Here is a 14,370-nt window from a genome sequence, read left to right as displayed (position 1 = left end):
AGGTGGACAGGTGGAGGAGGACAGGTGGAGGAGGACAGGTGGAGGAGGACAGGTGGAGGTGGACAGGTGGGGGTGGACAGGTGGGGGTGGACAGGTGGAGGAGGACAGGTGGAGGAGGACAGGTGGAGGTGGACAGGTGGAGGAGGACAGGTGGAGGAGGACAGGTGGAGGAGGACAGGTGGAGGAGGACAGGTGGAAGTGGACAGGTGGAGGAGGAGAGGTGGAGGATGACAGGTGGAGGTGGACAGGTGGAAAAGGACAGGTGGAGGAGGACAGGTGGAGGAGGACAGGTGGAGGAGGATAGGTAGAGGAGGACAGGTGAGGGTGGACAGGTGGAAGAGGACAGGTGGAGGAGGACAGGTGGAGGAGGACAGGTGGAAGTGGACAGGTGGAGGAGGAGAGGTGGAGGAGGACAGGTGGAGGTGGACAGGTGGAGGAGGACAGGTGGAGGAGGACAGGTGGAGGAGGAGAGGTGGAGGATGACAGGTGGAGGTGGACAGGTGGAAAAGGACAGGTGGAGGAGGACAGGTGGAGGAGGACAGGTGGAGGTGGACAGGTGGGGGTGGACAGGTGGGGGTGGACAGGTGGAGGTGGACAGGTGGAGGTGGACAGGTGGAGGAGGACAGGTGGAGGAGGACAGGTGGAGGAGGACAGGTGGAGGAGGACAGGTGGAAGTGGACAGGTGGAGGAGGAGAGGTGGAGGATGACAGGTGGGGGTGGACAGGTGGAAAAGGACAGGTGGAGGAGGACAGGTGGAGGAGGACAGGTGGAGGAGGATAGGTAGAGGAGGACAGGTGAGGGTGGACAGGTGGAAGAGGACAGGTGAAGGTGGATAAATGGAGGAGGACAGTGGAGGTGGTGCTTTCTTGGGCTGGACAGAAAGAGGCAGCCTTGAGGCTGAGGGAGGAGCCTGAACACTGGCTCCACCATGGAATGACGGGAGCGTGGGCACAGAAACAGGTGGTAAGTTCAGTTCAGTCAAACGGTCTGGGCTCTGCAGAGGGAGAACTCAGGAATCCTGACCCTGGGGCCAAATGAAGGGCCTCCTGGAGTTGGAGAACCATTCCCTGAACTAAACAGCTCTTTTCCTTATTTTTTTTCCTCTCCAGAAATATTCCAGAGGTGGTTCTGATATTTGTTCCCTCCCATTTCTGGCAAAGGTCTGTCAGGAGATTAAGCGGTATGTATACTTTCTCTCTTCCATGGCACGGGGTAGTATCTGTCCCTGTATTCTGTGGGCAAAAAGGGTCGCAGCATGAAAGCATCTTTCAGAAAGTGCTGTGTTTCTTGCTCATCACCATCCACAACCTAGAGACAGGGCCTGAGCTTTGAACAACGCAGTCTCCACGGCTGGGACACAGGCTGCTGACGAAGTCATGTCTCCCAGCCACCAAGGACCCTACCCTCAGGGTATTGGACCCCACGTGATCTTTGGGAACATCTACGTTCTTGGCTCTTGAGCAATGCTGTCTCCTGAGCCAGCTTTGAAAATGAGCACTTAATGTCTCTGAGCCTCAGTTTCCCCAAACCTTAATGTAAGTTATGTGCTAAGTTATGGCTGCTCCTCAGTCACTGGGGATGACTCACATGCAGGCTCCTTGACCTGCGACCTGGTGGGAGAGCAGTGTGTTTTCCTAGGCTCCGGGCCTCTGTCCTCCCCGGAGCTCACCTCCTATTCAGGTGCCGGAGCAGAGATGCTCCCTGATCAGGGGATGCTTCTAGGACTGTGAAGTGCTCATTGGGGCACACTGTCCCACCCGCCCCTCTACTCTCATCCTTGCTCCTGCCAGGCCTGTACTGGAGCCCATTTTAGGCTGGCCTAGCTCGCATTGCAAGGGCCTTCGGGTGAGATGCGGAGGTGAGGGGCAGGCTGTAGGACTGGATTACAGAGTGGCTATAACATCCACAAACTGGGTGGCTTCTTCACCCCGTCCTGGAGGCTGCAGGCCTGAAAGCAGGGTATTTGCAGGGTCCCTCTGAGCCTCGGCTCACTCTGAGCTGCCCTCCGAGGCTCCTGGTCCGATCATTGCTTGCCTGTCAGCCTCGGGAGCTGGCCGGTGAGCCTCGGTGTCCTGGATGCCTTCAGTCTCTGCCCTATCTTCGTAGGCCCTCTTCCCTGTGCACCTGTGCACAAACCCACACATGCGTTGCCTCACGTAATGCATACAGACTGTCGTATCTTATGCCTCAATTTCTCAGCATAAGTTGCTCAAGAGGAAAGTTTTAAGAAAAGTCTTCCATCACCAAGGCTGTGTCAAATGGCACAAATTCGACCTGCAAGTATCTAGCGCACCAACTGGACTGAAAACGCAGTCTCCTTTCTGAGGGGCTGGGGGAAGGAGCAGTTAAGCATCAGAGAGGAAACAGCTCTGATGGTTGGGGGAGGCTGGCTAAGTTGGCCTGGTGCTCTTATTATTCCGGTATGAGAATGGGCTTCTGTCACATACACCCAGCCCGTCCACATCAGAAAATGTCTCTTTGCTTTCACAAACAGCTTCTATTTTCTTAGTTCACCAGGAGCTGTGTTTTCTTTCTTCCAGAGCTATAAAGAACGCGGTGCCATTCAGAGATGGCGATTCGGACAATTACAGTGTTTCCCCGGTAAGCATGGTGCGGGTAGCCAGAGGGTCCTTGGCTTCTGCATCGCTTCCTACAATCGTTTTAATAAGACGAGATGGCTTCCCCCGGAGTGTATTATTAACCTGATAATACGCCATCTCACACTTTTCCCCGGCTTTCTGGCGCCTGAATAATGCATGAGTCACCGAAGGGGACGGTAGGCCTGGGCTCTGTTTCCTGGAGCCATTCCCAGCCAGGAGTCTCCGCGGGGATTGAAATGGTTTTGCAGCCCGCTGGGAATTATTTTGGAAATTCTGAAGCCTGCTTCAACTTACTTTTCTCAGTGTGTGCGCGTGTGCGTATGAGACTCCGCAAGTGGGCGTGTTTGAGTGAGAGCAGGGAGTGTCAGGGTGTTCTTTGGGAAAGAAACAAGCAGGTAACATGCCACGAAGTCCCCCTAGTGAGAGAGCTCAGCTACCCCACCTGGGAAGGGGGAAGTGAAATCAGTGTTCTATGTTCTCATGTCTTCAAATCAGGCAGGCCCAACATACAATAAATGCATGTGACCGGCTACATTAGCTAGAGATTTTCTACTTATCCGTGAAATGATTAAACATCTGACCAAATCAATCAATTGATTGGAGCCAGACTAGACTGGTAATTAATTTAAAAAGTTCAAGGATGGTTGATGTTTCTCTCTCATCGACGTTTCTAACTCTCTGTCCCTCTCAATTCCTCTCTGTGTAAAATCAATAAAATATATCTTAAAAAATTTTTTTTTAAAGTTCAAGGAGTTGGATGGTTCTGCAGTTGCTAGAAGTGCACATAAGACACACACAGGAACAGACACATATGTGTGGACATGCACACATATGTAAAAGATGTGTACACACAACTGCATGTGCCACATACATATACAGTCACACACGTGCACCCCCCAGACAGCCCCATACAGGCACACACCCCATAGCATGTATACACACACATCTACACACATTCACAGCCACACACCCCACCTGTCATTGGCCCTGGGACCATGTTACATTTCACCTCACAGTGTATGTTATCATCTTAATCTTCGCGATCGCTAGTGTTCCTCGACTATCGGAGTTAAAAACTGCAGGTGTCAGTACCCCAACCCCCCCCCCCCCCCCGGCAGCTCCGACTGCCCCTCCTCGTTTCACATCAACGCAGAACCTGACCCTCCCCACGTTGCCCTCGGATTGCAGACCCTGCGTGGTTACCACTGGCGAGGGAGAGACTGCAATGACAGCGACGAGATGGCTTACCCCGGCAGAAGGTAACTGTCTCCGCTGGTCACTGATTCTGAAAATTACCTTCCTGAAAGGAGGCAGGAAGCATCACTCATTTCCCCAGCCACAGGGGTCCCCGCCAGCAGAGGGAAGGCGCCCCCACCACATGGCCTGATGGGAGTGAAGCTCAGGGAAACCAGAGCATCGATTGTGCAAGAAAGGCTCAGGGAGCCCTGCTAATGGCCAGGCACTCTGCGCCCCGCTGAGGGGTAAACGAGATAGAAAGGCTCCTCTCAGAGCTCATGGCCTCATGGGAGCAACAGCCATGTGAGCAGTGCCTGAGGATGGTGCCAGCCTCCTGCCCGCGTCCTGCCCGCAGGGCTGGGCCCAGTCAGCCCCTCTCCCACCAGGACGAGGGGAGCATGCCACATGTTAGTCGTGGGTTGGTGTTCAGCCAATCACATCTTTCAGTTCCGGAAATGGCTGTGTCACCTCAGCTGGGACTTTGGTGCCAAAGTATCAAATTAGCCAGGCGTCAGGGCGGGAGAGGCAGCACTTCAACGGCCTCGCCTGTCTAACCACAGTGACCTGCAGGCTCCTTTAGGCGCCCATCCGCCCTGTTCCCAGCCACGCAGTTCAGGGACCAGGTCAACCCCGAAAAGCCTGATTTTGTCCACGGCTCCCGGCAAACACCCCAAACCAAGATAGCAGAGGCGTGGGCTGTCTCCCTTGAGCGGCCTGCTGTCTGTCCGGACATTGTGGATGGCACTCATGTGCATGTACTCATGACGCTCAGGCACTGAGTGACCAGTGAGAGCCCACACCGATGCTGTGTTCTCCCTGTAGGCCGGACCACTGGGATGTGCATCGGGATTCCAACTGCAACGGCATCTGGGTGAGCAGCTAGAGGCGACCTCCGCCTGCCTCCCGACCCCGCTCCTTCCTTGCGTTCGTCACACCCGAGGGAGAGGACGGGCCGGAGCCAGCTTTCTGCTGCAGGGAAGACGGGTGAAGGGCTCTGGTCTCACATGAGGGGTCCACACTAACGGGAGGTGGGGATTACTCATCGCAGACCCTTTTTAAAAAAATACATTTTTTTATTGATTACAGAGAGGAAGGGAGAGGGTGAGAGAGAAACATCAATGATGAGAATCATTGATTGGCTGCCTCCTGCACACCCCATACTGGGGATGGAGCCCACAACCTGGGCATATGCCCTTGACTTGGAGTTGAACCATGACCATTGAACCATTACTCATAGATCAATACTCAACCACTGAGCCAAGTTGGCCAATTATCATCGCAGCCCCTATAAGCCTTGCTAAAGGTCACCCACACTTGACCTCTGAACTCTCCTCTGAGTGTGAAATTAGTGGAGAGTGGTGTTAGCAAAGTTTTGCAGCAACCCGAACATCGCCTTGGGCAAGCGCGGGCTGTCCCCTGTCATGGCAGCCATTGTCTTCTTTTTCCTAAGGCTAGTCAGAGGTGGGGTCACCCCACCTGCCAGGTACCTGCCTTGTCATGAGGAGGAGGAGACATCCCCCCTAGATCTTAAAGTGTCAAGACCCCCAAGGCCACTCTTGTTCTGATAAACTAAGCTATGTTGGCAAGTTGGGGGACAGAGGGGTGATGAGTGTGTGAGACCGTCCTTGTCCCATGGCCCCATCCCTGCCTCTGGGTTATGCCACCGTGAGGAAGGCCAGTAAGACACTGTGCTCTGCCCTGGCCCAGTCACTGGTGGAGCCTTGTGCTCCCTCGGAGGGACACCCTGCACTCCAGTGCCTGCCGGCAGCCTCTGGGACAAGGTAGTCCAGGTCTGGACCTCTCCTCACCCCCCGACCCCAGTTCCTTAAAGCCCAGCTCCCTCACATGTGTCTGATTAAGGACTAGAGAGACTTTAAGGGTTTTATTTACTGATTTGCCTTTTCAACTATTTTTTTTAATTTAAATTATTTATTGTTTAAAGCCATTTGGGGAGGATTTGGTATATGTGTCTCATAAATTCAAAGACAAATCACTAATTTTGTCATTTCTCTTTTAAAGGGTGTTGATCCAAAAGACGGAATCCCCTATGAGAAGAAGTTCTGTGAAGGTAAGAATGTAAAAGTCTGTTTGTTTGTCCCATCAGAATATGCTTTTGCCTGTCTGAGGCAGTTGAAGGGAATAGACCACCCAAGTGAGGAAGTGCCTGATGCCAGGATTTACACGTGACCAGTTGACATTTATTTTCATGAGGAATCCAAAGGGGAGATGAAAAGGATTCTAGTAAGAGGAGGCAGGATGTAGAGAAAGCAAAACTGAATTTGTGTAATGGACTCCTTTTCCTGCGGACTGGGGACCTGAATGACAATGTCAGAAAAAGCCGCAGCGTAGAAAACAGCGTAACTGAACCCAGCACTTCCCCAGGGAAGAAAATCAGTGCGGGCGACATTTTGCCATCCTCTCCGTGTCCTCCTCAAAACACAAGCTCAGGTACCTGGGCCTATACTGACAGAGTCCCTGCCAACCAGGTGAAGATTCACACCCGGTGACTCAGTGAACCCTCCAGCAGCAGCCATTGGAGTTCCCCAAAGTAGCTGAGCTCTGTATTCTAAATCCTAAGTGCCTGGGCCATCTGGGCTACCAGTGCTGTTAGGAGGAATCATCACTAGCCACTTCCGGTGATGCCCAAAGAGACTCTGTGGTAGCATTGCTGTTTTAGGTCTAGCCAATGGTTTTCCCCAACATTTAGAAGCATTCCATCCATCCATTCATTCATTCCATTCATTCATTCATTCAACAGATATTCCCTGAATATCTATTCTTTTAAGTACCAAGAGCTATACTTGGCTCTGAGTTTTCATGGGCAGACATAATCCAGTCCTTGCTCTGTCAGCTTAAATATAATTAATTATAGTTCCCTTCTCAGAGGGGCAGGAGGGGATCAGGACAAGCAAAGACCTGATGCCTAGTTACACGGTTTAAAAATGCTTGTGGGGTGAATAAAAGAATGCATGAAGAAATACAGGAATGAGTAAATAGACTCAGATCTAAGGGAGATCCTGGCATAGGCCTTTAGGATCTCTGAGGGAAGCCTCTTGAATTCCCCAGGTCCCAATCCCTGCCAGATGTCCTGGGCTTTCCCAGTCACCATTTGTGTGGCCAAGGACTAGCTGTCGCGGGCCCAAGACAGGAAGCCACTGGAGTGAGGCTGATATGGGGGGTGAGGGTGGACGTGGGGGAAGGAGGCTCTCCTCTTTGACCCCAGGAGGCATCAGTTCCTTCTCCCAGGATCGGAAGGCGTTTGGAAGTGTCTGTGCACTGCCCACGGGGCGGGGGGGGGGGGGGGGGGATGATTTGTGTAGATGGGCCCAGGATCTGATTCAGTGGTTCCTTACCTCCACACACTCGGGCTGCCTGGAGACCTTCATGAGGCTGTCGCTCCATCAATCGCCAGAATCGCCTGTCCGGTGCTTCTGGATTAAGAGCTTTCAGGGCCCATCACATGTTCGATAAATCAGAATTGCTCCATGAGATCAGTAACTCTTAAAGTGAATTATATCAGAAATCGGTGCATTTTCCACAAAGCAATTTCCAGAACCAGAATTGAGGGCATATTGCTGAGCCCAGATAAAGTTTTGATCCATTTATTCTCTCGTCCTCCACTCTGGATGTCTCCCGGCAGTTTGTTTCCTGCTGAGCTGGGAACAAACTTCCTGCTTCCTCTGTACCGCTGAGCTCACGGGTTCAATGGCCTGGAAAGCTCCTTCAGCTGTCCCTCACCCTGCACCTCACAGACAGCGGCCTGGCATCTCTGTTGCGTGCCCTGTGCGGGGGGTACACGCGGGGGCATCTGATGCCCTGACTGCGCGGCCTGGAGGCTTGAGACCACGAGAGCATAAATAACTCACCTGAATTGTGCCTCCCAGGGTCAGAGCCCAGGGGAATCGTGCTGCTGGGAGACTCGGCCGGGGCTCATTTCCACATCCCTCCGGAGTGGCTCACGGCTTCGCTGATGTCCTTGGTAAGTACTGTTGGCAGCAATCCCCTTGGCTGTGCTGGCCTCGTGTCTATTTCCCCCCGCGCTCTCTAAATGCGATGCCAACTCCAAACAGGTGCACATTTTCCTGCTCAGCAAAATCTGCCACAAAAGGCGCACCCGCTCCAGTTCCGTTCCTTTCCAAGGATGCGAGGGCGCTGTCACAACAGACTCAGAGCGAGAGCCAGCACGTCTTGTTGGAACACAAGTTAAAACGACAGTGCAGTATCACTTGTAATATCACTTGTCATCTATCAAGTAGACAAAGGTTAAGGGATGAAGGCCCAGTATTAGCAGGATTATGGTACAATGGGTATGTTGGAACTTCTCTGTAAGGCAAGCATGTCAAACTCAGGGCCTGCGGGCCACATGCCTTGGTTATTTGGCCCCTGTTAGCCTTTGGGTTTGACATGCTTGCTGTAAGGCAATTGGGCAATATGTACAAAGTGATAGTAAGATGTTTGTGGGTTTAACCAGTAATTCCACATCTGGAAATTTACCTTTAATACTGACTAGTCACTTGCTTAAGAATTTATGTCCATAAATATTCATCAAAGAGATAGTTATAATAGCAAAAATGAGAAAAGAAATTAAAAATAGAGGATTAGATGCCCTGGACAATTTGTCTCAGTGGTTAGAGCATTAGCCAGTGGATGGAAGGGTCATGGGTTCAATTCCTGGTCAAGGACGCGTACTTCAGTTGCAGGTTCAATCCTCAGTTTTCTCTCTCTTCCTCCCTTTCACTCTCTCTAAAAATAATAATAATAATAACGAAAAGAATATCCTGGGGTAAGGATTAAAAAATAAAAATAGGGAATTGGATATGTAAAATTAATATTTCATTCATAAAATGAAAAATGCAATAATTAGTGCCACTGTTATAGACACATTTATTGGCAAGAAACTGTGTTTATGATCATTTTTTAGGGGCAAAAGCATGTTACAAAGTGGTATGCATGATCCAGTGTTGTGAATATATAATACTAGAGGCCTGGTGCATGAAAATTCATGCATTGGATTGGGGTTCCCTCAGCTCAGCCTGCCCCCTCTCACAATCCAGGAACCCTCAGGTGACCTGGCGAGCAGGAGAAGGCAAGTGCAAGCCTCTTCACCCATCACACCTCTGCTGCTGCCACTGCCGGCAGTGCAAGCCTCAGCCAGCCCTGGTTACCTGTACCTTGGGCTGGTCCTGGGTGGCCAGTGTGGGGGGCTGAGGGCTAGACTGACTGCAACATGTGCCTGCTGCCTCCCTGGCTAGGATGAAAGGACTGGATACTCTGGTGGGACTGAGGGCACTGGGTGCCGCCATCTTGTGGCTATGGGTGCTGCCATCTTTGTGATGGTGTGACAGTCAATTTGCATATCCCCTCATTATTACATAGGCTGTGTGTGTATGTGTGAAAAAGAGCACTGGAAGGCTGTGGATCAGTGGGTAACCCTGGTACCTTTGGACGGGAGGGTTCTGGGTAACTTTTCTTCTACTTTGTTTTCAAGGAACTTACTAGTATATCATATATATGCTAAATGTTGTAATACAAGACAGGCAATTACTTCCTTTTGTTTTCAGCAAATAGCTAGGGAAACCTGCTAAAGGAAACCAAGGCACTGCTTCATTGAATCTGTAGCGGCTCTGTCACGTAGATGTTACCGCAGCACAGCCTGGCTTTACGGCCACCCAGGGGACAGGGGGCAGAGTCACTTCCTGTCGGTGTCACCTTAAGCAGCCACCTAGCCGGAAACGCTGGGAACGAGGCTAGGAACCATCTCACGCAAGGCCATTTGCTTCAGTGAGCGAATGGCTGTGAAAATGCTGCAGAGCCATGGGCCGGATTCAAACCAGACACAAGTGAAGTCACACACAACTCGGGCAGGGCCATCAACCCATCCGCCAAAGCAAGTCCCAGGGCAACTGCCCAGACCCGCGGGAAAGGAAGTCTGTCTGCCCCAAAGGAGAGAAGGGGGAGAACGCCTCTTTGCTGCATTGCTTTTAGCTCCTTGTAAATGTTAAATGTTCAACAGAGAAAAATAAGCAAATGCAGAAATTATTAACAAATCGTTAAAACTCCACTTAATACTACCACCCAGAGAGAATTGTTTTAACATTTCGGGGTATAAGATTGGTTTTGAAATATTCTTTTAATATTTTTCTTAGAAAAACACTGAATATATAAAGTCAACATTAGAACATATTTTGAGAAGTAAAAAATAAAAAAATAAAATAAAAAATTCTCCCATCATCTCAAACTTTTCTCAGTGTTTTTCCATTCTTTCCTAGCATTCTGCCTCCATTGTGAGTCCATAAGGCCGTCACATGAATATCAAGCATGCAACTGGTGATCCTCCCTTTTTACAATTAGAACTAATCATAATCATTCCCACATTGTTTAGTCTTTGTCTTTAATAGATTTTTCTGATCTCGGAGCAGGGACAGGGAGAAAGTGATCGAAAGATCAATGATGAGAATCACTGATCAGCTGCCTCCTATATGTCCCCTACTGGAACCGAGCCCATACCTGAAATTGACCCACGAACCTGTCCTGGTTCATGGGTAATGCCCAACCACTGAGCATGCCAGCTGGGCACAGCTTAGTCTTCAGATCATTATCTTCTTCCCTGTTCCACGGGATCTGCTTCAGTGTACAAGCCGTAAACTGCTAACCCATTCCCCCAAGGCTAAATATGAAGCTGATTTTGGCTTCTTTATTTTTGCTACTATGGATTATGCTTCCCCCCCCCCCCCCACCTTTTTTTTTAAAGCTTCCAATCTTTAAAATGCGTTACCCGTGGAACCTCTTCGTCTGCACGGGGAGTCAGGCTGGGGAGGGGGCCACGCCTCGCAGGCAGCCCTGAGGTACGTTGAGCTCAGAATATACCTCATGTTTTGGTTGTTTGCCTCTAAAGCTTGGTGCAAGTGCAAACAACTTATCACCAAATACTAGCCTGAGGCCTACTGTGCACCAAGGCCTACTGTGCGCCGAGCCCTGTGCCGGGGGTGATGACACAGTGGAGACGGAGCGGAAAGAACCCAGTCCTCAGAGAGCCTCAGGCGTGAGGGACACAAAGAACAAATAGGATCCGCACTTGCCTCTGTCTCCCTGTAAAGCAAAGACACCCCTGCCAGCGCATCACCCGCCCCAACTGCACCCCACAAAGAAGCCACAGTTGATCTCCCCATAGCAGCCGTTCTCTCCTGTTCATGCCATCCATCCGGTAAGCAGCGAGCACCCTGGAGGCCTGTTTACCGCTAATTAGATTAGGAGCGAGCTCATTTGGGAAGACATTTGTAGTCCAATAAAGAGAGTGTGAAGAATCGCCCTGGTGGCTCCACAGAAGCAGGACCCTGAGCCTCTCCCTGCTGGGGGCCTGGGTGACAGCCCTCCTCTGAAATGGCCTTCCTTCTCGCCCAGATGCCCCCAGGAGTCAGGTGTGCAATGAGCTTCCTTGTCCCACCGGAGACTTCAACTTTGAAAGACTTCAAAGGAGCACAAGGAACAAATCTGAAAACACTAGCATGCTGTCTTTCTTTTTCCTTCCGCTGGAAAAGCAGTCTCTGCTGGAGTGGTTTTGTTGCAAAAGGAAGGAAGGTGGGGAGATCCCCAAGGCCCGCCATAGCCGCCACCCTCCTGCCTGGACCCCATCTGCTCCGAGATCATCTCCAAAATATAAACACGCCGCCCTGTGGGGGCTGGTGAGCGGAGGGGGAGGCGACTCTGAAACTCCATTTCTGGAATGTCCCTCTCACCAGCTGAGACTGATGCCTGCACTTTATAGGCTCCTCCGGGGCCTGACAGCTGCTATCTGTGGGGGGAGCGGGCACGGGTTGAGTCTCGTGCTGCGCCAAGGGTGAAAGGGGCCTTTATCCGGCTGCAGAAAACGCATGTTCGCAGAGAGTCGGTGCTCCTGGCTTTCAGGCCCTCTGCACGCATGCCTCTCAGCTGACTTGTGGGTCGGGTTTGGAGACTCCACTGACTGCAGACAGCACAGGCCATCAGCCTCAGGCCCCGAGACTGCTGCTGACTGCCCCCGCCCCACACTGTGACTGCCCCCTCCCTGCACCATGACTGCCCAGTGAGGGCACGCTTCCATTCGGCAGGAATTGCTGCCTGACTTCCACGGTACGTATAAAACATGCAGATGCTGCCTCACCTCGCTTCATGTGGGCTCCAGAAGCACTTAAGAGGTAGAGTGCTTTCTTTGATCATTATGTTGGTTAGTGCCAGTGGGCACGATGCCACTCCCTGCTCCTCAAACACCTTGGGGGCTGGCAGGTGACAGGCTCAGTGGGAGGAAGAGAGGTCTCAGTCCAAGGCCTCATCGCCCTGTCAGGGAAGGAGAGTGTGTTAGCCACGCTGGTCCCTTCCCCCAGCAAAGGAGGAGGCAGGATGCTCCTCTGTCCCGGCCCCTGCTCAGGAGCAGAAGCCAGATGGGCTGGCTGCTGCCTGATCAATCCAAGGCCCTATTGTTCCTGCCCAAGCTGCCCACCTGGGCCCCCGCCTGCCAGCAATGCGGATGCTCTTGCAGGCTCATCCTGCTGGAAACATCCGCGCTCTTGGCTCTCATCATTACATGCGAGAATGAAAAAGACAGACTCTCGGTGTTAGGAGAGACGACAAGAGGAAGGTATTTTGAGCTCCCTGCTCTGAGAGGCATTGTAAATGCTCAGTCCCACGCCTGCTCTCTCTCCCGCACATTAGCGGTTGGTGCCCACATTGGGGAGGCAGCGGGAGTCACTGACACATGAGCCACCCAGCTTGCCGCTGAGATGGGAGCGCTGTCGCCTGCCCCCTGATTCATTAGGTCTGCCGCTTTGTGCCCCTCTCCCTCCAGCTCCTCCACCATGAAACGGGGCCCGTGGAACTAACGGATCACAGGAGGAACACTTAGAATCTCAAATCCCCTGGAATGTGGAAAGGGGGGCTTCTGGCATTGAAAATAATCTGGGATGGCTGGAATGTCAATTGCTACACGCCATCAGTCATTGGTTCATTCAACTGTCCACTTCCTTCCAGGCCACTTTCTGGGGGGATGAAAGGACCATAACACCCATTTCAGCCCTTGCCAAGTGCTTGGGGGTCAAGACTGGCTTCTGCCTGATTTACTAGTCAAGTCAGTGGTTGCGAGATTGGTCAGATGGGTGAGCTAAATCCTAATTCCTAGAGGAAAATCAAGGGAGCATTATGAACACAGAAGGCCCGCAGACTCCAGAGGCAGGAATTTGGAATGGCATCGCCCAGACAAGAATTGAAAGCCTGGCTGATACAAAGCCCAAAGGAGGGAAGACTGGGAAGGAGCAAAGAAGTCATGGCCCCACGTCTGTAACATTCAAGAGTTGGCAGGACAGCTGAGTGGATCAGTCCTTAGAAGACCCATTATGAAGCAAGCAGGGTATAGGCTCAGCTGATGTAACAAAGAATCCCCAAAACCCGATGGCTTATGATGGAAGTGTGGCTTTCTCCCATAATTATCCAGAGGTAGGCAGGCAGGCCTGGCCAGACTGGCAGACATCCTCCACATGTAGCTTCCCCCTGGGTCCAAGGTGGCTGCTCCTGCTCTGACTGCCTCCCATCTGTAGGGAAGAAAAAGGGAGAACCTGACACACAGGTTCAGAGCCTAGTCACTGCCCCCCCCTCCCCCATGCTGCAGTGGAGCTGCCATACGCACGCCCTGGCTGGACAGCCATGTGCCCAACTAACAGGGGGCAGCTCCAGTATTAGAGACAGAGGAAAGAGAGAAGGTGGGCCACTGGGGCTCCAGGCATGAAAAGCAGTCTCTAACCTCAAGGAGCTTCAAGTCTAGTTGGAAAGACAGACACAGAAACTCATAATCGTAACATTGAGCAAATATGTGTTTACCAAACGCCAGGCATTTCACTTAGTATTCTCTCATTTAATAATAAAGACCCTGTTGTATTTCACAGATAAAGAAACAAAGATTCAGCCTTGGTGGTGCTTCTCAGTGGTTAGAGCATCAGCCTGTGTACCAAAGGGTCACGGGGTTCAATTCCCTGTCCAGGGCATGTACCTGGGTTGTGGGTACACTCCCCACTTGCTGTTGGGGCAGGTGCAGAAGGCAACCAGTCAATATGTCTCTCTCACATCAATGTTTCTCTCTCTCCCCCTCCCTCCCTTCCACTCTGAAAAGCAATGGAAAAAATATCCTCTGGTGAGGATTAAAAAAAAACGTGAAAGAAAAAAAATGGAGACTTTGAGAGCTTAGCTAATTTACCCAAGATCATGCAGCTTAACAGGGAGCCCTGCTAGGAACAGTCTGGCAGACCCAGGAGCAGAGGTCAGCAAACTATGGCCCTCAGGCCAAATGTGGCCCTCCGCCTGTTTCTATGGATAAAGTTTTATTGGCATGCAGCAAGCCCATTTATTTACATACTGTCTGTGACCATTTTCACAGGACAGTGGCAGAGCTGAAATGTCACAACAGCGAGGTGACGGGGACTCTGGCCAGAGGCTGCGCCAGGGCCATCGTGGGCCAGTCAGAGGAACAGAAGCAGCCAGGTTCTGTGATGGCTTCTTGGGATGAGATGAG

General features: G+C 51.6%; 1 protein-coding gene across 2 annotated transcripts in view; it reads left to right on the top strand.

Moving 5' to 3' along the window:
* The window catches only part of AOAH (acyloxyacyl hydrolase), a 73,795-nt gene that overhangs the window by 30,125 nt on the left and 29,300 nt on the right, over positions 1-14,370 (top strand). For both annotated transcript variants that reach the window (XM_036453833.2, XM_036453832.2), the window contains exons 6-11: positions 1,110-1,180; positions 2,541-2,601; positions 3,789-3,859; positions 4,659-4,707; positions 5,856-5,904; positions 7,721-7,815. In XM_036453833.2, coding sequence (XP_036309726.1) covers positions 1,110-1,180; positions 2,541-2,601; positions 3,789-3,859; positions 4,659-4,707; positions 5,856-5,904; positions 7,721-7,815 — 396 coding nt within the window. The remainder of the gene's footprint in view (positions 1-1,109; positions 1,181-2,540; positions 2,602-3,788; positions 3,860-4,658; positions 4,708-5,855; positions 5,905-7,720; positions 7,816-14,370) is intronic.

This window comes from Pipistrellus kuhlii, unplaced genomic scaffold, assembly GCF_014108245.1.
Source record: "Pipistrellus kuhlii isolate mPipKuh1 unplaced genomic scaffold, mPipKuh1.p scaffold_m20_p_26, whole genome shotgun sequence".
NCBI classification, from domain to species: domain Eukaryota; kingdom Metazoa; phylum Chordata; class Mammalia; order Chiroptera; family Vespertilionidae; genus Pipistrellus; species Pipistrellus kuhlii.
This window is presented reverse-complemented; position numbering and strand designations above follow the sequence as displayed.